Consider the following 24,463-nt stretch of genomic DNA (forward strand, 5'->3'; position numbering starts at 1 on the left):
ACACTCACACACATAGGAGGGGGGTCGCTGGTGGTGGCTAGGTGGGTTCGTTTCGTTTCTTCTAGGCTCTATGGCTCCATGGCTCCTCAGATCCACAGCTCCATAGCTCCATCCCATGTCCATCTCCATTCCGTCCACATTTATGGCAGTTGGCAGCCACATAGCCGCAGCCACAGCCGCAGCAAGGTGTTATTTTCATTTCTAGGTTACTGACCCATGTCACATGTGTGTGCGGAAAATTCAATATTGCTGTGAAAAATACTTACACAACTATTAAATAAAGACTCTTGGCCAAGACCGACTAGAGGAGGCGGCAGCAAGGGGGCTTAGTGCCCAGCTGCCTGGCTTGTACTTAATAATTACGCTCATTTCATGCATGCAATGTTTGGATTCTCGGGAATCGACCGCCCACCATGTCCCACCCTTCGTCGCCCTATCGCAACTGGAGGAGAGAGAGGGATAAAGAGAGAGACTGCCTTGGCTTTTCCAGCTGGAAAACTGAAATGAAAGAAAAATTCTTCGACAGCTGCCGTTGGCAGTTCTTGCTTTTGGCTTAATTAATTACCGCATTCCATTGACTTTAGCCATCGCACCATCCGATGCTCCGTTTCACTCTTTTCTTCTCCTTTAGTTTGGCGGAACTCGAAAACGAAAGACTCTAGGCACAAACTCGCCTCGCTTTCCACTTCCTACTCGATAATCGATTGAGTTCGTACATGTCATTTGCAGCGCTTTTGTGGCATTGTTGACAGCACAAAACGATTGCGAATGAAAATGACATGATGTGCACGCCAAGATCGGGCTTAACCAGAGCAAAGCTCTTCTATCGACCATAAGACTGGTGTGGAATGAGGCGTACTGGAGTGGAGTGAGGCCTCATTGGCATGACAAATTGGGACCCATTAATCTTGACACGGACTTTCACTTTGAACCAGCCCAGACCCAAAAAGCCCGTAGTTCACACACGGCTCACGAGATCTTCGGTGGGCTCATATTATGCAAATGTCAATCAGAGAAGCGTTGACAGGATGCTAAAAACAGAGTCATACACTTGAACTTACCAAAATAGGGATTATAATTATCATAAATAATAAATAAATAATATAATGTAGAATTACTAATTTTTTGGAAGAAAATATTAGATATTATTAATTTACAACCGTTTTCTTTTTCAAGAAACCGAAATTATATTTGCGCATAGGCAGTATATTTTATAAATTTCAAGACCCTATCTTTAAAACTAGAGTTTGTGCCAAAAAAGTGTTATTTTTTCTCATAGTGCAAGCGAAATATTCTTTAAATATACTATCCAAAAATCCCTCTAATTTGTACTTATTATGAAGACTTTTTTCTGAATACAAGCGAAAGATTCTTTAAATATATTTTCCAAAAATCCCCTTTAATTTTTACAAATTATCAAGACATTTCTCTTAATGTAACGCCAAACTTACTTTGTCTGCATCGCTGGGAGCCGGCATAATTGGCAAATATATTGGCAGCATTTTGTTTCAAGCCCCGGCCATTGTGTTACCCATTTAAATTAACGATTCGAGATTTGATTCACGTGTAAACGATTAATCAAGTCCCAAGCAGTGGGTCCAACTCCAACTGGCTTCGATCCATGCCTCCTGCCACAAACTCCCCTCTTCGCCAGTCGAAGAGTGCCACTTGCTGCGTTTGGCTCGCCAGCCGGCAGCCGCGGGGTTGAGGAGCTTGCTAAATGGGTCAGTAAGGTGGAATTCGATTTTCGGCTTACATCGAACGCTTAGAGCCAAATTAAATATTGGTAAAAAAACGAAGATGTCATGGGGAGTTTTTATGGCAGAATTGAGATATTTTAGTTTCGGGCTAAATTGGCAGACCCATAACAGTTGGAATTATTAAATGGGAAAAATGTGGGTAGCGAGGGTAAAAGCGTAAAACCAGACCCATTAAACCGGATAAGCTAAATTAGTAAGCGATTTTATAAAATACAAAAAAAACCCGGTATATTATGTTACATTATAATTATTGAAAGGAACCATTAAACTGCTTTGAAATGATCAAAGAATCTTATAAATATTTCAATTACTGAAACTTTCGTTCCGTTCTTTTCCCTTGATTACCGCTCATATACAACTTCATTCTCAGCTGATTTATGATCGTTTAGCGATGACAGTGTTAAATGATCTTGGCTCAATCGATGGCTGAGTAATACAGTAGTAAGATCCCAACAATCTCAGCCAGTCGTCGTCGACGATCAACGATCAGTGTTGAGTATTCTGTCATTGAACCGCTCTGCTGTGCAGGAATCGGAATCCACTCGAGAAGATCCATTTATCAGCGCGCAGTCAGGCATGAATGAATGTTTCTCTTCAATTCGCCAAGATCACCGATCGAGAACATCTGAGGAACCCAGCTACGTTCGTTGAACTGCACTAAACCGATCGATCGGCTAGGCCATTTACAATGTTCGAGTGTTAATTTTTCAAGCCGGTTAGCTGTAAGAGATTGTTGGCAATTTGAGCTAAATTTGATAGGAATTGGCGGATACGATCATGCAAATCGTATTGGTTCGCAGAAAATCCCGACTGATCAGTGATCTGTGTGCAAAAGCAATAAACATTGGCTTTGGCTTCGAAGATGTGTGATTACTAATTACCCATGTTCTTGATTAACTCAACTAGAACCTTTCGTAAATTGATTTTATTGCTTGGTATCGTTTATTATCGGGGATTATTTATGTTTTTGACTTCTTTTTCCAGAAAGTTTAAAGTAAAAGTCCAAACTCTTGTAGGAAAAATACAGTTTCTAAAGTTTGAATAGGAATTTTTTCCTATTTTAGGATTTCATTTTTAGTTGACCATTTTTATGCGTTTTTTGAAGACTTATAAAATGACTCCCCCCCCTTTGGTAACAAATATTTCAGCATCCTCGCGTGAATCGAACTGAATCATCATCGGTTCGGCATCCCCCGCTAAAAACTGGCAACAATAGGCTGCACTCAGTGTTATGTAACAGTTATACTGATAACTCATAAAAAAAAGCCCAGCAAATGAGAGGCGAAAAATCTTTAACACTGACCCACTTTCAAAAGTCGGTGAGTCAATAAAGAAACCGCATGCGGTTCGAAAATAAAAGAGCTCTCCGCTAATACGCAGATTAAATAATCGCCGATCCATGAATCACCCGAGAAGCGAGTGAGGGTGGCGGGAGAGTGCCGGGAACAAAGTGACAAAGTCTGGGAAGTCTGGGGCGGGAAAGTGGCCAACAACAACCACAGCCATTCGGGCCAAATTGATGGCCAAATATGTGTGTGCGGACGGCTATTTGTTTACCAGCCAGCCTGGGGGGTCGAGGTCGCCGCGGCCGTAAACATTTGTGCACTTATCAATTTGCGAGCCGAAGAGCTCGCAATCAGCTGTTCAAACGAAAGACTTAAGGCACAAACTTGTCCGTCATAAATCTCTCTTCGGAGCTTGAGGCTCTCTTGGCTGGTTTTCTCTCTCTTTTCTCTTAGCTTTTCTCTTGGCCAGCAGCACCAGCAGCACCTGGCGCAGTTTTATGCGCTGGCTGATGCTTTGCCGGCCGCAGTTTGGTTTTCACAGCGCTCGAGTGCGGTTCAGATCGGTTTCCGATTCGGATATTCGGTTTCGATTTCGCTAGCTAGCTGTGTTAGCAGTTTGCTGTTTTCGGTTCGCACACTTGCAGCAGAAAAAAAAAAGAATAGATAACCAGAAGAAATATACAAAAAGGTGCCTAATTTTGTTACACACTTTTAAGCATTCAGCCCAGAGGCTAGAAACTCAAAAAAAATAATACCAAGAAACCAAAAAAGAAGTAACCCAAACCGAAACCGACAAGACATTTCAATCAATCAAAAAGACGCAAAACCTAATCGAAATTGTTAATCGAAAATTACACAAAATGGAAGAAACTGTTAAGACATAAAGCCAAAAGCACCGACAGTCGAAAAGTGAGAGTTTTCCACCGCCAGCACAACTAACAGCACCACGTTCGTGTCCATGTTCGAAGTAATTTCTGCCGTAGTTTCTTCATCTTGGGCTCCCTCTGCTCCACTCTACACTTCTCTTCTCGATGCCTAAACAAACTTGCGACTCAATCACGACTAATTGCGCATGCGAGGCCGCTTTGTGCGTATTTAAAGCGCCGCCTCGCCTCGAATGCCGCACATATGCATACTCGTATATTACAAAACCGGAGCTCTGGTTGCTCTGGAGCTCTGAGGCTCTGGAGTCTGCTTAATATGCGTGTCACGTTGCCGGCCATCAAGTTCAAATTGCATTCGCTGTCAACGCATTGCAGCAGCAGCAAAAGTAGCAAAAGCACGCGTTGAGATTTTGAAATTAACACCCCGAGGGGCTCGGGCTCACAAACTGGAGCACTTGGCTGCTAATTAAGAAATAAAGCCTTATCAGACGGCAGCGAATGCAAATGCTGACAGGCAGGATAACAGCCAGACAGGATAATGACCCCAGGCTGCCTGCAACTGCCAGTCGATAACTTTTTGGCAGGCGACATGAGCACTAATTAGTCGCAGCAACTGCAATCGCCGCTCATCTTGGCACTTGTTGGAAAAACTAGCAAAAAAAAAAAATGGGAAAAAATCACGAAGCGAGAACAACGAAAAACGCTTCGGTTTTCAGCTTCAGAGTTTCAGCTTTTCAGCTACAACTTCAGCTGCAAATGCAAAGTGAGTTAATGCCGCGGCTGCAGCCAGTTTTTCCTGCTCCCGACACTGTCAAATGCCAACTCGCGGGCTGGGCGACTTGCGACTTGCTGCTCGTGAGGCATTTAACTGCCAAGCTAATGCACTCACTCACAGATACTCACCGATACACTCGCATTCAGCCGGACAGGGATCTAATACAAGTGCAGTTAATTAATTTCTTTGTTGTTCTCTACGGTAAATCATGCCGTGTGTGCTGGCTCTTCGCTTTGCCTCCTCGGGAGAATTTTCGCACACAGAGTGAGAGAGTTCGAGTGGCACATGGAAAAAATATTCAATATTTTTTAAGCCATTCCGATATATTTCTCTTGAAAATGTGCTTAATTTCAAGTATCTATAACCGAACAAAAAGGAAAGGCTTTCCAGTCTTGCAGTAAAATTTAAGTAATTTCCTTTAACCATAAAAAGAGCAAGGTTTTCAAGTCTGTCGCAGTTAAACTAAAGTAACTTCCCTAGAACACCAATAAATCTTGAATAATTTTTGGGTACATTTTAAATTAGTTTTCCTTGTCAAAAAAAATTTTATAAATCGTATTTAGCGCGGAATATTTATATACATATCTGTCGACACTCACAATAATATCTAAAAAGTTTTACAATATCAAGATTTTCAATAGATCTTTAAGAATTGTAAGAAAATTTGGGATATTAAAAAATAAATTCTCTAAAGTCACACTTACAATTTCCCTGTTTGAAAAGTTTATTATATGAAATGCCAAATCAATACCATTTCTTTCTGTGCATCGAAGGCAGAAGAACTCAGATCAGAACTCAGCTTACTTCCCACTGTTTATTGAAGACTTTTCCACCGCTGCTCAGCTGAACAGCTTCAGCTGGTGCCGTGAATTTTCCACCAGGGACTCTAGTCCACACCAAAGTCTTTGACTTTGTCTTTTGTTGCAGCTACTTGAACTGCATTTGCATATAAATTAGTTTTGATAGCGCTCCATGGAGTCCCCAGCAGCAGCAGTTTGATGTTTGTTTTGCGAATGCGTTGCGAAAAATCAACTTGCGGCTGCAACTGGCTAACGGGATTCATTAAGTGAAGTACAACACACAGCAGCCGCGAAATGGGAAAAGTGAGAGAGGGGAATGGGGAGCCGTGGATCCGAGGGAAATCAAGCGATAAGTCGGCAATAAAAATTGGCAGCACTTTGGCACAATTAAGGCAAGGGGCTGGCAACAAAAGACCGGGCCAATAGCCAACAGCCAAGTGGCCAAGAGCTAACTGGCCAACAGCGAGTCTTTGCACCAGTTAATTGTTGGCCGTTGACAACTTCCACTCGGCGTCGTCGTCGTCGTGCCACAAGGAAGCATACCATTTACCATTAAGCGGCAAAGAAGTGCAAATTCACATTTAATGAGCCGCCGGGCAGGGTGAAAAAAGGGGCAAGGGGAAAAGGGGCAGGAAGCTGCGGTCTGAGCCCGGCTGAAAGTGATTCCTGTGGTGTTTTGGAGTGGGGGAATATCTCAGCCATCTTAGCCATCGCAATTGCAATTGCCAGGGAGAAAAGATAAACAAGGGAAATAAGTGGTAAACTGCAAATTATTACCAAGAAAGAAAATTAATAATATGAAAATTAGTTACCTTTTTTTTCTTGACCATGCATTTTTTACAGTTTAATACTTCTTCTATCGAAAAGCAAATTATAATAATAAAATAAACAGGCAGATGATTAGGTAGCTTATTTAAATAAAGTATCAACAATTTGTTTTGATTAAAATTATAAATAATAATTTAAAATCCAGTTATATAGTTAAGAAATACTTGAAATTCTTATGAAGTATTTTCCTGCCTTCAAACTTTTTTCCACTTGATGCATCATTAACTTAATTTGATGGCTCTTTGTAAGCCCCAAACATTTTCCCGAAATAAATCGAATTTGTTTTTTATGTCGCTTTTATTTAGACTAATTTCCTCGATCGGGAGAAAACTCAATTTGTTAGCCCAATTACTTTTGGTGGTGTGATAATGTTCCTCTCACCCAGTTAAGCATCTTTGAATTTAGAGACCATCAATTGGGGGAGGGGAGCCCCTTTCGGGTTGTCACTTTCGAATCAGAGATCCGAAATTATAAACACGAAACATTAATTCGTTAAATCGTAGTCGTCGTCGTCGTCGCTTTCAACTGTCACTTTTGAGTGGTCCGCGAATGTAAAATGTAAAATGCAATTTCCATTTCCATAACGCCTCATAACTCAAGATAGCCGTCAATTTGGGTCTTTGGCTAACTGGCTAACTGGTAGACCTGTTCGGCAGACCCATGGACTCCCCACGAGATCGGATCGATCGATGCTGATATGCATCAATTTTTGGCAATTCCGTTCGGCTACCAGCGAATCGAATGCAAATAGGGTCCGTCGAGCGCGGAGCGTGTTTGGCCTAATCACATGGCTGTCGAGAGGGCTTTTTGCATAAATTTGGGCTGGCCAAGTGGCAAGCCGAAAATCGATGCTGGGCATGTGATTTCTATTTCTAATTCGATCGTTGGCCCATTTCGTTTAACAGCTCTACTTCTGTTTTGTTTTGCAGCCCCCACAATAACGCCCACGACCTGAAAGGCGGTGAGAAAATAAAAAGAAATCAACCGAAACAAAAGTGAAAAACAAAAAACAAAAAAAAAAACAATAAAGGCCAAGGAAAATCGCGGTGCAATAAAAGCTTAACTCCAATCCCAGGCGAAATAAATATTTTCAGTTCGAGACGCAGCAATAAAGAAAACAAATAAAGCCCGAGAGAGTAAAATAAAGGTCTCAGCAGCAATTAATTAAGAGTGTGGCGCTTATTGTTGTTGCACCTACAAATAATAAAAAAAAAAGTCTTTTACGGCTGCGCAGTGAAATGCAAATCAATTAAACACAAATATTGTTAAAACAAAAAGAGAAGCAAAACAAGAGGGAACGTTATAGTCGGGTGCCCCGACTATCAGATACCCGTTACTCAGGTAAAGGGAGTGCGAGGGAGATGGAGATAGAGATAGAAAACGTTGATCACGCATAACTTTTTAACAAATGGTCCGATTTGAAAAATTTCTTCTACATTTCGATAGGTATTGATAAACACAATAAAACTGCATTTTTACTTTTCCAAAATATTAAAATTTTTAAAATCGTATATAAGCGATGGTGGGCGTTAGAGGGGGCGTGGCACCATTTTGAAACAAACTTGCGCTGCGTAGGAATTCCTAGAATCTGCATGCAAAATGCCAATCTTCTAGCTTCTATAGTTTCCGAGATCTCAGCGTTCATACGGACAGACGGACAGACAGACAGACGGACAGACGGACAGACGGACATGGCTAGATCGACTCGGCTAGTGATCCTGATCAAGAATATATATACTTTATGGGGTCGGAAACGCTTCCTTCTACCTGTTACATACTTTTGCACGAATCTAGTATACCCTTTTACTCTACGAGTAACGGGTATAAAAAGCAAAAACGAAAAGAAATTTTCGTTACAATTTGATTTGCCATTTACCACCCGAGGATTAAATGTGTTTTATTGACCATGAAAACGATGGAAAGTCCGCGTCTCTAAAAAAAGAGAAATAATTAACAAGAATTCCCCTGGACGTGTGAGTGTGCGTGCAAATATTTAAAATAAAAGCAACGCGAGAGATAAATCGTAAAAAGAAAAACCGCCAAGTGATCAAAATGGCAAGCAGTGAAAATCAAATTTAATAATCCATCAAAAAGCGTTTGCCGTTCTACATAGATAATTAAACATTTAATATTTAACAGACTCTCTTAAAGAAGGCGTAAATTTAACGATCGCTGCCAGATAGCAAACAGCCGAATCTGAACTGAAAGTCTAGTAAGTCGAAAAAGTATTTATTCTTTTTATTGTCTAAGCTTTCACCTAGCACCAAAAATTAACGATGCTATTCGCTATTCGCCGATAAGGAAAAGCATAAACTTCAATTTAACCCGAAACCATCTTTACGAATAACTTTTATATAAAATACCTGTATTAATATTTTCCAAGCCCCTCGCTTCTATCAGAAAATCTTCTATTTACGGTTCTAATATTTTAATGATCTATTCTTTCAAATCGCTTAATTAGGCAACCGTCCGTTAGGTCGACTGCCTAATTTACAAAACACTTCTTGTCGCTTGAGAACTCCCTAAATATAGGTATTTACCACAAAATTAACATCAACATTATGGTTTCCCGAAGTTTTTGGCACCTTCAGCAGGTGTAATTTTCTCAAAATAAATTTAATTATGCTGTTGGCTCCGCTTAATTTGCCCAGCCATTCTAATTTCGCAATAGTTGCCGCATCGAGAGAGGCTGCCAGATTGCAGGCGATTATGCGGCTCCGAGTGTTATAAAACCCCCAGTCGAAGCCAAAGTCGAAGTCGAAGTCTCGTCATCATCTTCAGCCTGTCTGGGTTGTGTCAACCTCGGGCTGTCTTCTTCCACAGCGTGTGTCGGTTTTATTAGCGAAAGTCATCGAGCAGAATAATTGTTGCAATGTGTGTATGGAAGTCTTCCCCTCTCTTTACATCCTATACAATCCTATAATATCCCATATACCATCGTGCGGCAATCAAAGTGCGCGCTCATAAAGCGCAATTCACTTGCGCGTAAAACCAAATTTGTCCTCCTGCTCTTAACCAATTTCGGTTCGGTGTCTCTGGGCCTTTCGGCCCACTTGCAGTGTGTTGGCAACAAGCCACAGTCAGCAGTCAGCAAACTGTGACCGTCTTTTTGCCTTACAGCGGTTATATAATTTTCCGAACCCATTATTCCATTTGTACAACTTCAGGCGCAAAATTATTTAAATGCGTCAAAAATTTCTGTCGCTTTTGGGAAATGTCGAAATAATATCAGTGCGATAGTTTAATTTCTGATTATTACGGTGATTGGGAAAGACCTTGGGATTTTGGCTTCAGGGGGGCAGTTATTTAATAAAAGTGCAGTGGCCTTAGGTGAAGTGATTTTTTTGTAAACTTAATTTCTTAGTTTTGTATAAAGAAGAAGTTTACCAAGTCATGCCCAAGTTAAACCTTATTGAAATTCAGAACTTAGCATGAATGATATAATTTCCGAGTTGAGCAAGAAATTCCCACCAAAACAATGACAATGAAATACGACTTTAAATGCATAATCAGAGTCAAGAGGAAGGCATGGAGTTCATTGTTACTCCATAAATGTCATTCGCAGTCAATCAATAAATGAGAACAATAGAAGAGTTTACCGGATTTTGGGTCACATGAGAACACATATCACAGTCGCTCCAAATCCAGAATAACTCTGGCCACCGATTATTATCCATTAAGGTGACTTTATGACATCAACACAGATACCATTTACAGCTATAGACCGCAATTAAAGTCTAGACAACGAATGCAATCGCTGAATTAATCATTGGCCAACAGAGCATCCACATCCACATCCAAACGAATGAATGAATGGCCAACGAATGTGGCGAGTGAATGAATGAACGGCCTGTGATTATGAATGGCAAACACTCAGAGGCCGAGATGTATAATTATTTCTGCATTAATTGCGGACACAGCAATTAACACACTTGACACTCTTCGTTCGCCGAGCTACCTGAGTTCCAGTTTAAATGAGTCTGGGGTCTGGAGGTGTGAATGGATCTCAGATTTAAGATCCATCGGTTCAATTGATGCGGCACTCCTTCTGGCCATTCTATTTTCGCCACTTTTCATTTCTTTTCTAAACTTTTCTTAACTTTCTGCAGCTCATCTGCCCGGAGGGTCTTCTTTTTGCCACTCAATGAATGGGACAAGTGAATGCTGATTGACTGACCCACTGGATCCATGGGATCCAATGAGTTCCATTTGCTCGGGGCGTGCACTTCATGCAAATTAATGATACGTCTATCCCTCAGCCAGCACTTAGGGACATTTACTTTGGCCTCTTTTCACTTTCAATCTGTCAAATTGTCACACACCGAGCTAAACTGAAGCTAAAAAGTGATTGGCCCTGCACGATTTGGGCTCAAACATTTTTGCCTGCTCTGTATGTATTTCTTTGGCCGAAAGTGTTACGCTTGCGATGCAGAGACTGTTACTTTTTTGCTGCTTTTTTTTACCCTGATTGGGGCCCTCATTTATGGCCAATTCGGAGCGGTTACGGTTACGCACGTGTTGCGGTAACTTCCTCAAGGGACTCGGCTCGATTCGATGATCGTGCCCGAAATGAGGTCTTTCAATTTACCAATCCATTCAACTCAACGCCAGCGACCGTTATGAAATCGAAAATGAAGCCATTTAGAATAGGTGCTGTGCTGGGAGAAAAGCTGAGAGCTGAGAGTTGAGAGCTGGGAAACTGGAAATGAAAACCGAATTAATTATGCCGAGAAGTGGAAAATAAATTACGAGAAGTCACTTTAGAACTATGGAACCATAGAACCTAAAAAGCGACCTTAAAAGCAGCACCGTCATCGTCGGCTTGAGCCTGGGCCAAGACAAAGTAAATATTTGGACAATGGGCGAGCTGACTGCTCACCCCTTTTTTTTTGTTTCCCCCATTTGGTCAGCGGGAAAGCCCATGGAAGAAAGGAGGGAAAAACAAACAAATAAACAAACGAACAACAATAACAGCTGGGGGCCCCCTTGGTGCAACTCCAGGTCCAAACTCTGCGGTCAGTCAGAGGTGCAAGTGCAGCGGCGAGGCAGCCACAGGTTGCATAGCACTTGACCATGCCCACTGGCCATTAGCCGCGTGAGGTTAATAAACCAAACTGGGAAGGGGGAGAGGGGGAGGGGTTTTAAGCCAAGCCCGCTCCGGCGGTGATTTATGTTTGTGGCCCAGTCTCGGACACTTAACAGGTTGGTAACGTGTTGCTTTTATTTCGAACCGACTGAACGGCCAATGACTCGCCGGAGGATGTGTTCCACATTGCGTATGCGTAATGCCCGAAAAGGCATCGCCGTGCAATTAATTAATGCTGTTTTTCAATCAGTTAACAGGCGCCAGTTTTTTTTTTTACAACAGTTGCTCCATAAAGTTTGCCGATGGTTTAAATTACAAAACAAAACAAGTAAAATCAAAAAGAAAGTGGGGATTTAACAGCATCCAGGTGATATTTACTACTTTTAAACGAAATAACTTAAAGAAAATCGCAAGAAAATGTGAAATACATTTAACAACTTAATTTAGAAAGTTTCATGAATTTAATTTATGCATTAAACATAAGAAATTAATCCAAAAATTAAAACAGATGTAAGCACACTCATAAAATCGGAGCTTTTCTTCATTGCAGTTAATCCTCTGCGTAGGTGAAGGTTAAGTTTGGGATAGTGTATAAGTTTTGGCCATGTTAGCATTATAAACTATAGGGTCCATCAATAAAATCTACCAAGAACCAAGTTCCTAAGCTCGTAAAACAGTTTCTTGCCATTAATCCCTATATCAAATGGCTGTCATTTATCATGCTGCATATTTCCTAGAGCCATTCTCAGTTATAACGAGATTTTAAACACTTCTTTCAATTTACTGCGCTGCTTCCGCTGTTTTGAGACTCGTTTTGATTTTCACATTGATAAGCGGTCGTCTCAGGTGCAACGACTTTTCCCCCTTACTGTTCTCGGGTGTGAGAGTACCGAGATTCTCTTACTCTGGAGCTCGGATTCCCCCTGCCCAAGTTGTAGTCTTAGTAGTCGCAGCATCGAGTGACCGCCTCCAGGTATGGATGGAATGGATTTCACATGGCCCGGCCACTCAAAAATTGTGTTTGCGTTACGCGCAGTGATTATAACAAGCTCCGAGCCCCTTCCTTACCTTTTCTCGCTCACTATCCCTCTTTCACTATCTCAAAAGATGCCGCCAGCTCAGCATCATCTAAGTTGCCCAATGCCCCATGCCCCCTTCGAGTAAAAAAACCCATCTGCACAGAGAGAAAAGAAGAGAAATTAATTTAAAAGTTTGTTTATAGATTTGTAGGACTAATAGAGTTTTTTTTAGATATTTATAGCCACTAGGTAAACCATTTTATTTCTCATATAAATACATTTAACTTTTATTAATATTACCTCAATAAATTATACAACTTTTTAATTTATAATTTCTCTAAAAGTCATACAAAATATCTGTTATTCCTGATTAAATATTTATTTAATTCTGTAATTAAAGTATAGAAATTTCTTACCGTGTATTACTTGGCTGCGTGTCAGGCTGCTTAAGTCGCTCGTGGCTTGTGTGATCCAGTTGTTTATCTTTTTCATTAGCCTGGGCGGCCTGTCATCTGTGCCGTCGCCTGTCGATCGCCAAGCGATTGACAAAACGCCTACCGGGTAAGAGGCTTCCTCACTCATCCTCCGAAAGCTCCGATACCTTATACCTTCTGAAGTTGGCCAGATGGTGATGGCGAAATGCCGATGCCCCCAGACAGGAGTGCTCTCAGCTCTTAACTCTTAACTAAACGGGCCGAGACTTTTCCTCACTTTACCACACGCCAATGGAGGTGGAAAAGGGCAGGAGGCTGAGGAAGTTAAGTGACTGACGCAAATTGCGCAATTGTTATTACAATTACTCTCTTCCACTAACTCGGCTGCTGCAGGCCCAGCTTTGAGTTCACTTCAGCTACTCAGCACGTACTTGCACTCAGCGAAAAGACCTATGATTTACTTGGAATAATTATAAATTCCTCGAAAGACATTTAAAACTAAAACTAAGGTAGTGGGAAAAAATATACAGTTGAGCTTTAATAACTCTGAATTGTTATGAAATAAATAGGGTTATAAAATTCATTAATATTTTATTCATAAAAATGATAAAGCTTGTTTTCTACCCTAACTTATAAATGTAATATCAAGTAACAACCTCAAATAGAAGCCAAACGGAATAAATGTAAGTATAAACCAGAGCAGAACCCATTAAAAATGTTATTAAGATTTAAAAGAAATTCCCTGCTTTTCAATGCTGATTTAAAGGTTTTTACCCCTAGTTAATTGAAGTCTAAATCATTTTTGGTCAGTGAGTTCTCTAAACCGACGACTAAAAAACTCCGGCAGGTCAGCCTGAGTCTCGGCCAAGTTCGGCTAACATTTTTCTAATAGTTGGAGCATTTTGCTGGAAAATTATTTGGCCCCTGGCTTGGGATTTGAGTCTTTCGTCTTTCGTCTGTCTGGGCCTGATGGTCGATGTCTGGCCATTTGACTGTTTGTCAGAGCTCTGCTGCTACCCGTCTTTTGGCTCGTTTTTGGGCTCCTAAAGATAGTCATTAGCACGAGAGATTGCTGCTGCTACTTCGACTAGTAGCTACTTTTTTCCCTGCTTCTGTTTTGGGGCGTTTAAACGGGGTAATTACGTTTCGGGTACTTTTTCGAGCCAAAAACTCTGCGAAAAAAACCAAGCCCAAAAGTACAGAAGGCCAAGAAGTTGAAAAGAAGAAGTAAAACAAAAACTAGAGGCTGCTGCTGCTTTCGTTGAGGAAATGAAAACGTAACGAAATCGATTTCCAACGGTTCATGCGCCGAATGGATCGTTATATAGCAACATTGCCATATAGACGGCGTGTGGCAGGGGCAAGCACATCTTTACCCCCCGTTCCCAATTGGAGATAGAGTTATTAGGAGTGAGCGCTAACGTTAGCGTTTCGTTTGCGTTTCTGGCCCAGTCCCAGTCCATTGAGCAGTCTGTAGGCCCGGCCGGTCGGTCAATTGATGAATCGATTCGAGTGGCCCATGGAGAACTCGGCACGAAGTCGCTTACGATGTGGGGAAAATGTTCGGGGCCAAAGCTGAAATTAATCTCAAGGCACATGTTCATCCGCAGCATCCACCATCCACCAGCCAACATCAATATCAATTTCGGTTTCAATCAACATGGACATGAAGCGTTTTCCGAGCCAATGATGTGCACAAAGTATTTGGTATCAAATTGCATTCAAACGATTTGTAATTATAATCAACATTAAGATGATTAGGCGATAAACGGGATTTGCTTTGGGGGCCTGCTTTCGATCATGTGTGTTTGAGTGTGTCGGATCAAAGTTATTTGGGTGTCTGGGTATTGAAATGATCGTTGCATGAATATCACTAAATATTTGATTACGGTATGGAAAATAAATGGTTTATATTAGCTTTGTTATCCACAATCAAAAAAGTTAAGTTTTTAGACATAATCAAAATAAGAAAGCAGATGAAAATATATTTTAAAGATTGCTTTATATTATTAGTAAAATACTTTTTTGATTTTATAAGATTTATTTTAAATTATTATCTCCAATTACTGTTTTATTTTCTTTATCTTCCACTTAAATAATATCAGTGATTGATGTCTCACGAAACCATTTAGATATAATTCTTTCCATCACTGACCACTTACTTTCCTCCTTGAAACTCAAGTTCCTTCACTTCAGCAACCATGAATTGCATAATATTCCCAAGTGTCGCATAATTGCCCCAATCCCGCCCCCAAAGTGTTGTCAGCACATTCACATTCCCCGAGGCCCCCATGCTTTAACCATCCTGCCACATTTCCTTCCGCAGCAGCCCCCATAATCATCATCATCATCATGATGATGGCGATCTTGTGATTACGATCTGTGGCCGGCTAATACCGCAATCTCGTGTGTGTGGGTTGTCTGGTGGGTGGGCCGTTTGCAGCACCAGAAAGTGCAGCACACCATATAGCATATACCCCATATGCATGACCGCATATAGTTAGATATCCTACTAATTACACTCTCGACAGCAAGAGCATACGATTTTCTAACAACCGACTTCTCTGCTAACCATACTGATTATTACTATTCTCTCCTGGCAATCCATTGCAGACATGCGCCCGGCACGTTACCGATGAAGCAAGCGACTTTAATCAGACCCAGACTCAGACACAGGTGAGTTGACAACCCGGGGGGATTCCAGGGGGGATTCCAGGGGGGATTCCAGCAGGAGGCAGCGATGTGTGCTACCAGTTTAGGTTACAAACCATAAAGGCAAACATCTAATTTGGCCAGCAATGGATTGGCTAAACTTTAATTAAATTTAAAGAAGGAAAAACAAAAAAAAAAAAACCCCAACGATTCCGCTTTGATGAGCTGCAAGCTGGGGAGGTGGGGCACACTAGCTGTGCACTTGCTTTTGGGACAAGAAAAATATTAATTGTAGCATGTGTCGTTTGACGTCGTCGTCGTGCGATCGCAATAAATTTTTTCCAGTCTTGTTCAACAATAAAACGAGACAGCAGCCACGAAAAAAAGCTGATTATGAAGCAAAAGTGAAAAGTTGTAATTAAACCAGTCACTGACTGCACAAAAACAAACTGCAACGCGACAGCAGCAACATCTGCAACAGCAGCGGCAACAATCATAAAGAGTAGAAATCGTTGCCTGACTTTGGCTTTGCTTCGCTTTTTTTCTTTCTTTAATTTTTTCTGCCACTTTTTGTTGCGACAAGTGCGCTTAATTAGTGGGGGGCAAACAGGGTTCTCTATGCTGGATTTGGATGGGTTCCGGCAGGCGAAACAAGACTAATGTCCGAAAACTGTCATGCCCGTTTTGTTGCAGAAGAAGCACAGCAGCAGCCACCAAGATGTGTCCCAAGCGGCATTGGCTAGTCAACAGAGGATCAGGAGGAGGAGGAGCAACTGCAGCGAGGAGCAGGCGCAGTCTAGACCAAATAGTAGAAGTATTAGTAGCCTTAATCTTAGTCAATTGCCTGGCCACGGCAGCAGCGGCGCTGATCACACCGCCCGACAGTCTCGATCTGGAGTCGCTGTCCCTGGGCTCCCCATCCTCCGCCTCCTCCTCCGAGGACGACGACATCACCAGCGGCGGCTTCTATCGCAGCCCCCATCGCCTGGAGGGCTATCCGCAGATGCAGCAGCTGCAGCGCGGCCAGAACTTCAAGATCAACCCCAAGCCGTGCTCCTTTGGCCGCGTCGAGGGCACCTGCATGTTCGTGTGGGAGTGCATCAAATCGGAGGGCAGGCACGTGGGCATGTGCGTCGACTCCTTCATGTTCGGCTCCTGCTGCACGCACAACTACACCGACAACCTCGCCCTGCCGCAGACGGCCTTCTCCTACACGCGGCCCACCAAGCCGCTCACCCTGCGCCCCAGACCCCCGGCGCCCTACAAGCCCATGATCAGGTAAGCGATTAGCTAATCGATGGTTTGCCATTACTATACTATCTTTTTTCTTTCTCCGGATATAATATTTAAATATTTTATAGGTATATTTTATAATATAAAGAAATATCTCATTCTTCAGATCTATCTCATTCTTTAGATATTTCTTTATATCATAAAATATACCTATAAAATATTTAAATATTTCTTTATATCCGGAGATATAAAGAAATATCTGAAGAGTGAGATATTTCTTTATATCATAAAATATTTAAATGAAAACTTGAATAAATATTAAAACAAGCTTAAATATATTTTCCTGTTATTCTTTCATAAACATTTTCTTATCCAATTTTATCTGATAAATGATAAACCTGTTCTTAACATTTTTTTCTCGTTGTGTAACATAAGCCAATATCGATTTAATCTCATGTCTCTAGATTAGATTAATTTCGTTTCAAAAAATCTCTCTGCCAAGATCATTCACAAACTAATCGAGAATACTTTGCTCCTGATTTTATGAACGTTCTTTCCTAATGAGTGAGATTATTGGGAACATTTGTTCTAGGCTTTTTTCGCTCTCAATTTGTATTCGTAATCGTTTACATCTTTTATATCTTTATTTAAAAATATGAAAAACATATGAACCATATAAACTAATCAATTATAATCTTAAGTCTTATGAGACAGTCGATACATAAACATATAATTTCATATGCAGAAAGGCTTATTTTTCTTACTTTTCCCTATTTGTATTCTTTTTTAGCGGCATGACCACTATAGAGCGACCCCATGGCGCTGGCACCCTTGTGATTCGTCCTTCGGGGCCGCACCACCAGGGAACTTTGGCGCGGCCGCATCCGCCGCCCTACCAGAGCAAGCCCACTACGTCCTCGGATCTGCAGAGCTCCGCCTCGCATCCCAGCTCCAGTTCCAGCTCCAGTTCGAATCCCAGTAAGTAAAGATTTAGTTTAGGTTTCAGGAGGCTTGGCGCCCCCGCCCAGCGGTGCTGCATTGTTAGCATGAATTGTAACAAACAAATACCATCTGCAGATAGCATTTGGCATACATCGACCCAGCAGCAGCAGCAGCAGCAGCAGCAGCAGCAGCAGCATCAGCAGAATCAGCAGAACCACTGGCAGATGACCACCGAGCCGAGCTTTATTACCAAGCCGCGACCCACCGGCTGGACCAAGCCCGGCATCGTCAATTTGCCAATGCCCGCGCGACCCTCGAAGCCTTCGAAGCCCACAAAGAAACCGATTGTCTACGAGCGGACACCGTCGCCACCATCGTCCACCTCGACGACGACATCAACGTCGCTGATTTGGCCGGGCCAGACGCATCCCCCCCAGCCGCATCGCCCCACCAGGCCGCAGGTATGTAAATACAAGTCTGGGTTTTGGTTTGGGTTCAGGTTCAGGTTCTGGATTCTCAGTTCTGGGTGATGCATTGATGTCGAAAGCGAAACAAACGAGCCACGAGGTCATTTACTCCTCGACTGGGACTGGGCCTCTGCTTTAGCCTCAACCTTAAACTCAGCCCCATAATGGCAGGCCACAGCCTTGGGGGACATTTTATTGTTTGCACAATGCGGAGCCGGAGCCAAAAGTTGATGTAAGATTCGCCTGCCGCCGCTCTCAGGGGTGTGTGTGGAATTTAGGACCCTTCCAGGAAAGGGTAACTCAAACAGAGCAAGCCACTTGCTAATTTAAAGTTCAGGAAAAAATTTAGTCTGGCTTCGAAGAATATTTAAATGAACTAAAAAACTGGATTAGTTGACAAGTTTTTGGAACTCACAAACAGAACTCATAAATGTAGATGAAAGAAATTTATAATTATTAATATTGAGTTATAATATAACATAATATGTTGGCAATATCCAAAATTTGATTTTCAGTCATTATAATAGATAATCTTAAAGATATTAAATATTCAGATCAATATACGACCGAATGAAACATTTCAAAAAATTCTAAAAAATATTTATCTCAGTTCCCTTAGTTAGAGCATCCCGACTTCCAACTAAACCCCTAGAAACCTTCCCACTTAATGCAGATTTAGCGGCAAAATGAAAAATTGATTCTTTGCGTGGAATGGGAATGGAAATGGGGGAATGAGAAACGGGAATGGGAATGAGAATGGAGAATGATTTGCCGCTCGAGACCGAGTCCGAGTATTTTAGCATAATGTTTACCACTTTGGCCTGCCTTGCAGCTGTCGCCGGGCACATCATTAGCCGCATCCTCGTCCTCGGCTTGGCCATCGCCATCGCCAACCACCTCGACGACATCCACATCCACATCCCCAGCCACAACAACGACGACAACAACAACCACTCGACAGACAACCACACCGGCCAGCACAACGAGGAAAACCACGACAAGCAAGCCCACCAGGCCCTACCAGCGGCCCACCACGGCGATCTCGACCAGCACTACCACTTCGGGCAAGACACCCACCACGACCAGGCCGATTAGCTCCAGCAGCAGCTCCAGTGGAATCGTCACCAGCAGCAGCCAACGGCCCACGCACCGTCCGCCGGTCCTGGCCACCTCCGGCATCGAGACCAACGAGATAACGGACTCCTCCAGCCCCGACTCCGGGGCTCTGGGCCATGTGAAGACCATATCGGCAGCGAGAAGCGGTGAGTAAGATAAAGATAAGATAAATTAAATATATTTGATCGAAATTATCAACTACTAATTATGGGCAAATCTGAGGAAGTATGGGTATTAAACATTTTGGTTCGAAAAAGATTCATAACCATATAATAGTAGGTATTTAATAATATCCTTCAGAATATTTTTTAATAATTTTAAAACAATTTTAACCTTTGAACGTTTAAGTTTTGTGACTTTAACATTCCATGAATATTATAGAATCTATAAAATTTGGAGTAAAAGGTGATCAAATTTAGATTTTTTTTTTTTTAATTTGGAAATAATTAATTACAAATTAATATAATATTGACAACTGATGTATTCTGAAAATTTTTCAATAATTTTAATACGATTTTAACCTCTGAACATATATTTTTTTAGACTTTAACATTCCATGAATTTTCTAGAATCTATAAAATTTTGAGTAAAAGGAGGTAAAATTTAGAGTTTACTGTTTTTTTATATTGGGAAATAATACAAACCCATACAAATTAATATAATATTGACAACATATATATTTTAGAAAATTGTTAAGTGGTTATCAACAATTTTGTGACTTTAAAATTAGTTAGTTTTATTAGATAAGTGTGTTTCGTTGTCCTATAAAAATTCAATTCTTTCAAGTTCCGTTTATATAACTTCCAGAAAGGAAGAGACAACATCGCATTGATATGTACTGCTGACTGTTCGAAGCACCCGACTTGACAATGCAATTTGTTATTTGCTATTTGTTTGTTGCCATTGCAGAGTGCGGAGTGCCGACTTTGGCGCGTCCCGAGACGCGGATCGTGGGCGGCAAGAGCGCGGCCTTCGGTCGTTGGCCCTGGCAGGTGTCTGTGCGGCGCACCTCCTTCTTCGGGTTCTCCAGCACCCACCGCTGCGGTGGCGCTTTGATCAACGAGAACTGGATAGCCACCGCCGGACACTGCGTGGACGAGTGAGTGGATCGGCCCATAAACCGGACTAGATTCGAATCCAAATCCAGATCGAGCTAATCCCTCCCTTCCCCCTTCATTTGCAGCCTGCTCATCTCGCAGATACGCATCCGCGTGGGCGAGTACGACTTCTCGCATGTGCAGGAACAGCTGCCCTACATCGAGCGCGGGGTGGCCAAGAAGGTGGTGCATCCCAAGTACAGCTTCCTCACGTACGAGTACGACCTGGCGCTGGTCAAGCTGGAGCAGCCGCTCGAATTCGCGCCGCATGTCAGTCCCATTTGCCTGCCCGAGACGGAGAGCCTTCTAATTGGCATGAACGCCACGGTCACCGGCTGGGGTCGCCTCAGCGAGGGCGGCACCCTGCCCTCCGTCCTCCAGGAGGTGAGTGTTGGCCCAGGTTTACGAGTAGTTTAAACTACGCTTCGAAGTCCAGCGACAATGAAAACCGCAGCGAATCGAGAACGCAGTTGGTGTGGGTTATGGAATATGATGGGGCGATAGCAATTAGGAATAGTCAGAATGATTTTATAAGGGATTTACTTGAGGGAAAAGCTTTAAACTATATAAAAGCAAATGATTAATAATATAATAATTAAAATGAATACTTATGTGAACCAGTTAATTGGTATAACTTAAATATTTAAAAGAAAAAATATTTTTTCTATAGCAAGATTTTTCACTTAAAATAAGTTTCAGAATAAAGATAGTATTACCTCAAAAATAGGTATACTAAGTTAGCAAGGCAATCCATAAGAACACCCAATTTAAAACCTCAATCTATAAACGTTTTTAATATAGCTGTTGAAATTTCTAAATAATTTTGTATTTTTAGTTTTCGATGTTAAAAATAATAGAAATAATGGTCCATTATTTAATTTCATTCTCCAATAAATTATTTATCCATTTATTTTCAATATCTTAGGTCTCCGTTCCGATTGTGAGTAACGACAATTGCAAATCGATGTTCATGCGCGCGGGTCGCCAGGAATTTATACCGGACATATTTCTATGTGCGGGCTACGAGACAGGAGGCCAGGACTCTTGTCAGGGCGATTCAGGAGGTCCCCTACAGGTGAGTTTTAAGAACTCTTTAGAACCCTTTAAAAATATACTAAACCACACTTTTCCAGGCCAAGTCGCAGGATGGCCGCTTCTTTCTGGCCGGGATTATCTCCTGGGGCATTGGCTGCGCCGAGGCCAATCTGCCCGGGGTCTGTACACGAATCTCCAAGTTTACTCCGTGGATACTGGAGCATGTCAGATGATGATCAGCAGGGAGATCACGGCGATATTGATGGCAGCTCGACTTTTGTTATTTGTTTTAATTTATCAGTTGTATCTATAAGTCTTGTGTGATTTATCTTAAAGGAATGTTAAGCGTAGTTAGCTTCAATTTAACAATTTTAACAGCATTGACCTTGACTTGGCCTTGTGGGCCACTGCCACGCCCCTATTTGCACTCACTCACCTAAACACTCACACAGTCAACGCCCACTAAGTTAGTCTAGCGAAAATGTTAGCACCTAAGTTCGATCGCGATTTCGAAAGGGATTTATCTTTTTGTACATAGCCGAAGGGATCATTAAAACGGGGAATAATGGGAATCGGGGGGATGGAGAGTCATTTGCATGTCCACAAGTTGTTGGTATTTTAGTGTAGTAATATTTAACAATTAACTAAATCTATATTTATTGTAAACAAATGCATGCAGACAGCTGAAACGTTGTTTGTATCTTGCCCAAAGAACAAGTTTATCTATAGCGAATAAAAGATTACTGAAAATATTGTCTAATAAATATAAAACGTAGCCCTCGGTCCTCAGATTAGAGCCCTGCGTGAATCATTCAATTATTGTTTTATCATAGTATGCCATTAAATTTCTATGTGAAATAAATTGAATGTTTTTCTAATTTATTTCGAATTGAATGAATGAATGAAAATTTTTTATAAATTTTTTGAAATTGCCAGTTTTTTTTTTTTGTATTTTCTATTTAGAACAAAAAGTGGAAAATTTTTAACAAATCAATGTTAACTATAGAAAATAAAATTCATGCAGATTTAATCACAAAATTATGGCCTTTTCTTCTTCAAAAGAAATTGTCGATTGAATTATTTCACTTCTATTAAACTCGAAACTCAAATTCATTCAATTCTATTAAACTCAAAATTCTAATTAATTCATTCACATAAAACATAAAATGTAAAATAATTCATTGAATCCATTCATGCAGGGCTCTTATACATATATAGATACAGATGGACTGTATCTGCATAAGAGCCGATTTCCTCCTCAATCTCAACAATTGTGTCGCCCGAGGGCAACTACGAATGGCCAAAATCATTCGCACAATTTACAGTCATCGTTTGGGCTGCGGGCCATTCGACAATGATGATTGGCACAATCGATTTGCACGTGGGGAGATGGAAGTTGGAAGATGGGAGACATCCGGATTTCACTTTTCAACAGCTCACCGGCGTGACATTTGACTTGACGACACACCAACACCTCTGGTCAGCCAGCCAGCCATCTGAACAATTAATCACTCGAAGATTCATGTGAGAGCGGGTTCTGGCATCCCACACACATAGGCCACACATAGGTTTTCACTTTTGCGACGCGAGGCCAATTTATTTCTGGCAACAAGAAAAGAGATAACTACTTCCAGCTGGATCACATAATCGGGAAAGAAGTCCAAGCTCCGTAAAACTTAAATCGATGCACACTTCACGGCCGAAGGGGTGTTTGGTTTAGGATTACTTCTTCTTGGGGAAGATCAGCTCCTTGGCCTCCTCGTACAGATCGCCGGCCAGATACTTGAGGTCCTCCAGCGAGGTGGGGAACTTCTGGATGGGCTCCAGGGGCACCTCCTCGCCCGGTTTCACGCCCTTGATGAAGTTGTAGGCCACGGCGAAGATCTTGCGACCCTCGTAGAGCACCACGCGGCAGTTCTCCTCCGCCTGGCGGGGATAGCAGAGGGAGGCCACAGCTCCCGCACCGATGCCGGTGTACACCACCTTCTTGATGAAGCCACCGCGGGCGGCAAAGATGAAACCGGCCAGACCGCCCACCACGATGGCTCCGCTGCGATGCAGCGAATTCTGCGGCTCGTTCAGCAGGTCGATGGTGTGCTGGGTGTGGGCCTTGGCAGTGTCCACGTACTGGCCCACAATGCCGGCCTGGTCGGCCACCGCCTTGTATCCCGACTGGACTTCCTCGCGCACATAGCGAACGCCGGCCTCCAAATTGCGGTGCAGCACCGAATCCTGCGGCGTGTGGCGCTCCTTCTTGGGTCTAAAGAAGGGATATGGATAAGTAGGTAATCCTGACCTAAAAATGGAGCCCCCAAACTCACTCTGGCTTGCGGAGCGACCCGTAGATGGGCAGCTCGCTGGGCCGGCACACTAGGCTGCAGTCGGGAGCACTGGCGGCTGGTTTTTGGGGCTCGCTTGGTACCGCTTTCACGGCCACCGCCGCCATCAATCCCATCGTCGCCGTCGTGCGCAGCATCTCGGAGTGGTCAGTGGTCGATCGGAGTGTGTGTACACACGGAATTTAGCCAACTGTTGGGTAAAATTGCTTGTGTTTTACATCAGTTGTTAGACATTGCGTAATTTGCAAGGCACGGTGCGACCGAGTGACGTGTGCATGATTACGTATGACGCAGCGGGTGATTCGTGCAACAGATGTTCGCAGCGGTCACGTGTGGGTGGTCGGTGGTCGATATATATCGGTATTGGGTTGAATGTACCGTTATTATTTACTTAAAATTAGGAAAATAAATATAATCAATGTAAAACAAAATAAACCTTAAGGCATTTAGAAAGGAAAAATCATTATTTATAGCTGCTTAATTATTTTAATAACAATTTTAACTATTTATTGTTTTTAACCTATTAGAAAAATTGCTTAATTATTTATTCATATGACCAGTTCACTTCACGTTTAAAAAATGGTTTATTAGGCTATTTTCGTAAATTTAAACTGGTCTTTAAAGCTTAAAGACTTTTGGGAATTAAGGGTTTGACTTTAAATTTAACGAGTGGACGAGAAAGCGGCCCTTTATTTATTAATTGTATTAAT

General features: G+C 42.0%; 2 protein-coding genes and 1 long non-coding RNA gene across 4 annotated transcripts; 2 read left to right on the forward strand and 1 right to left on the reverse strand.

Moving 5' to 3' along the window:
• The first annotated feature begins 3,584 nt into the window (after positions 1–3,584).
• Positions 3,585–7,625, forward strand: LOC138913524 (uncharacterized). The gene is made up of 2 exons (XR_011419294.1): positions 3,585–3,734; positions 7,263–7,625. It is a non-coding gene; the product is annotated as an uncharacterized lncRNA (long non-coding RNA).
• A 580-nt stretch (positions 7,626–8,205) lies between these two features.
• Sb (serine proteinase stubble) lies at positions 8,206–21,681 on the forward strand. Of its 2 annotated transcripts, XM_017139920.3 has the most exons (10): positions 8,206–8,545; positions 15,486–15,548; positions 16,218–16,802; positions 17,548–17,735; positions 17,835–18,160; positions 18,999–19,428; positions 20,192–20,381; positions 20,466–20,763; positions 21,305–21,454; positions 21,513–21,681. In XM_017139920.3, the coding sequence occupies exons 2-10, from the start codon at positions 15,508–15,510 to the stop codon at positions 21,645–21,647; spliced, it is 2,343 nt and encodes a 780-aa protein (XP_016995409.2). In that variant the 5' UTR covers positions 8,206–8,545; positions 15,486–15,507; the 3' UTR covers positions 21,648–21,681. The 2 variants fall into 2 exon arrangements, with proteins under 2 accessions (XP_016995409.2, XP_070073026.1); XM_070216925.1 differs by lacking the exon at positions 15,486–15,548.
• A 1,302-nt stretch (positions 21,682–22,983) lies between these two features.
• Positions 22,984–24,020, reverse strand: Mic26-27 (MICOS subunit 26/27). The gene is made up of 2 exons (XM_017139909.3): positions 23,736–24,020; positions 22,984–23,674 (listed from the first exon to the last, which is right to left on the reverse strand). Exons 1-2 carry the CDS (start codon positions 23,888–23,890, stop codon positions 23,137–23,139), a joined length of 693 nt encoding a protein of 230 aa, XP_016995398.2. The 5' UTR covers positions 23,891–24,020; the 3' UTR covers positions 22,984–23,136.
• Positions 24,021–24,463: the final 443 nt, after the last annotated feature.

Source organism: Drosophila takahashii, chromosome 3R (genome assembly GCF_030179915.1).
Source record: "Drosophila takahashii strain IR98-3 E-12201 chromosome 3R, DtakHiC1v2, whole genome shotgun sequence".
Taxonomy (NCBI): domain Eukaryota; kingdom Metazoa; phylum Arthropoda; class Insecta; order Diptera; family Drosophilidae; genus Drosophila; species Drosophila takahashii.

Coding starts and splice junctions, on each gene's coding strand:
- Sb (XM_017139920.3), top strand. CDS start 15,508: ATGAAGCAAGCGACTTTAATCAGACCCAGACTCAGACACAG. Junction 19,429..20,191: donor CATATCGGCAGCGAGAAGCG/GTGAGTAAGATA, acceptor TTGCCATTGCAG/AGTGCGGAGTGCCGACTTTG. Junction 20,382..20,465: donor GCCGGACACTGCGTGGACGA/GTGAGTGGATCG, acceptor CTTCATTTGCAG/CCTGCTCATCTCGCAGATAC.
- Mic26-27 (XM_017139909.3), bottom strand. CDS start 23,890: ATGCTGCGCACGACGGCGACGATGGGATTGATGGCGGCGGTGGCCGTG. Junction 23,675..23,735: donor GGGTCGCTCCGCAAGCCAGA/GTGAGTTTGGGG, acceptor TCCCTTCTTTAG/ACCCAAGAAGGAGCGCCACA.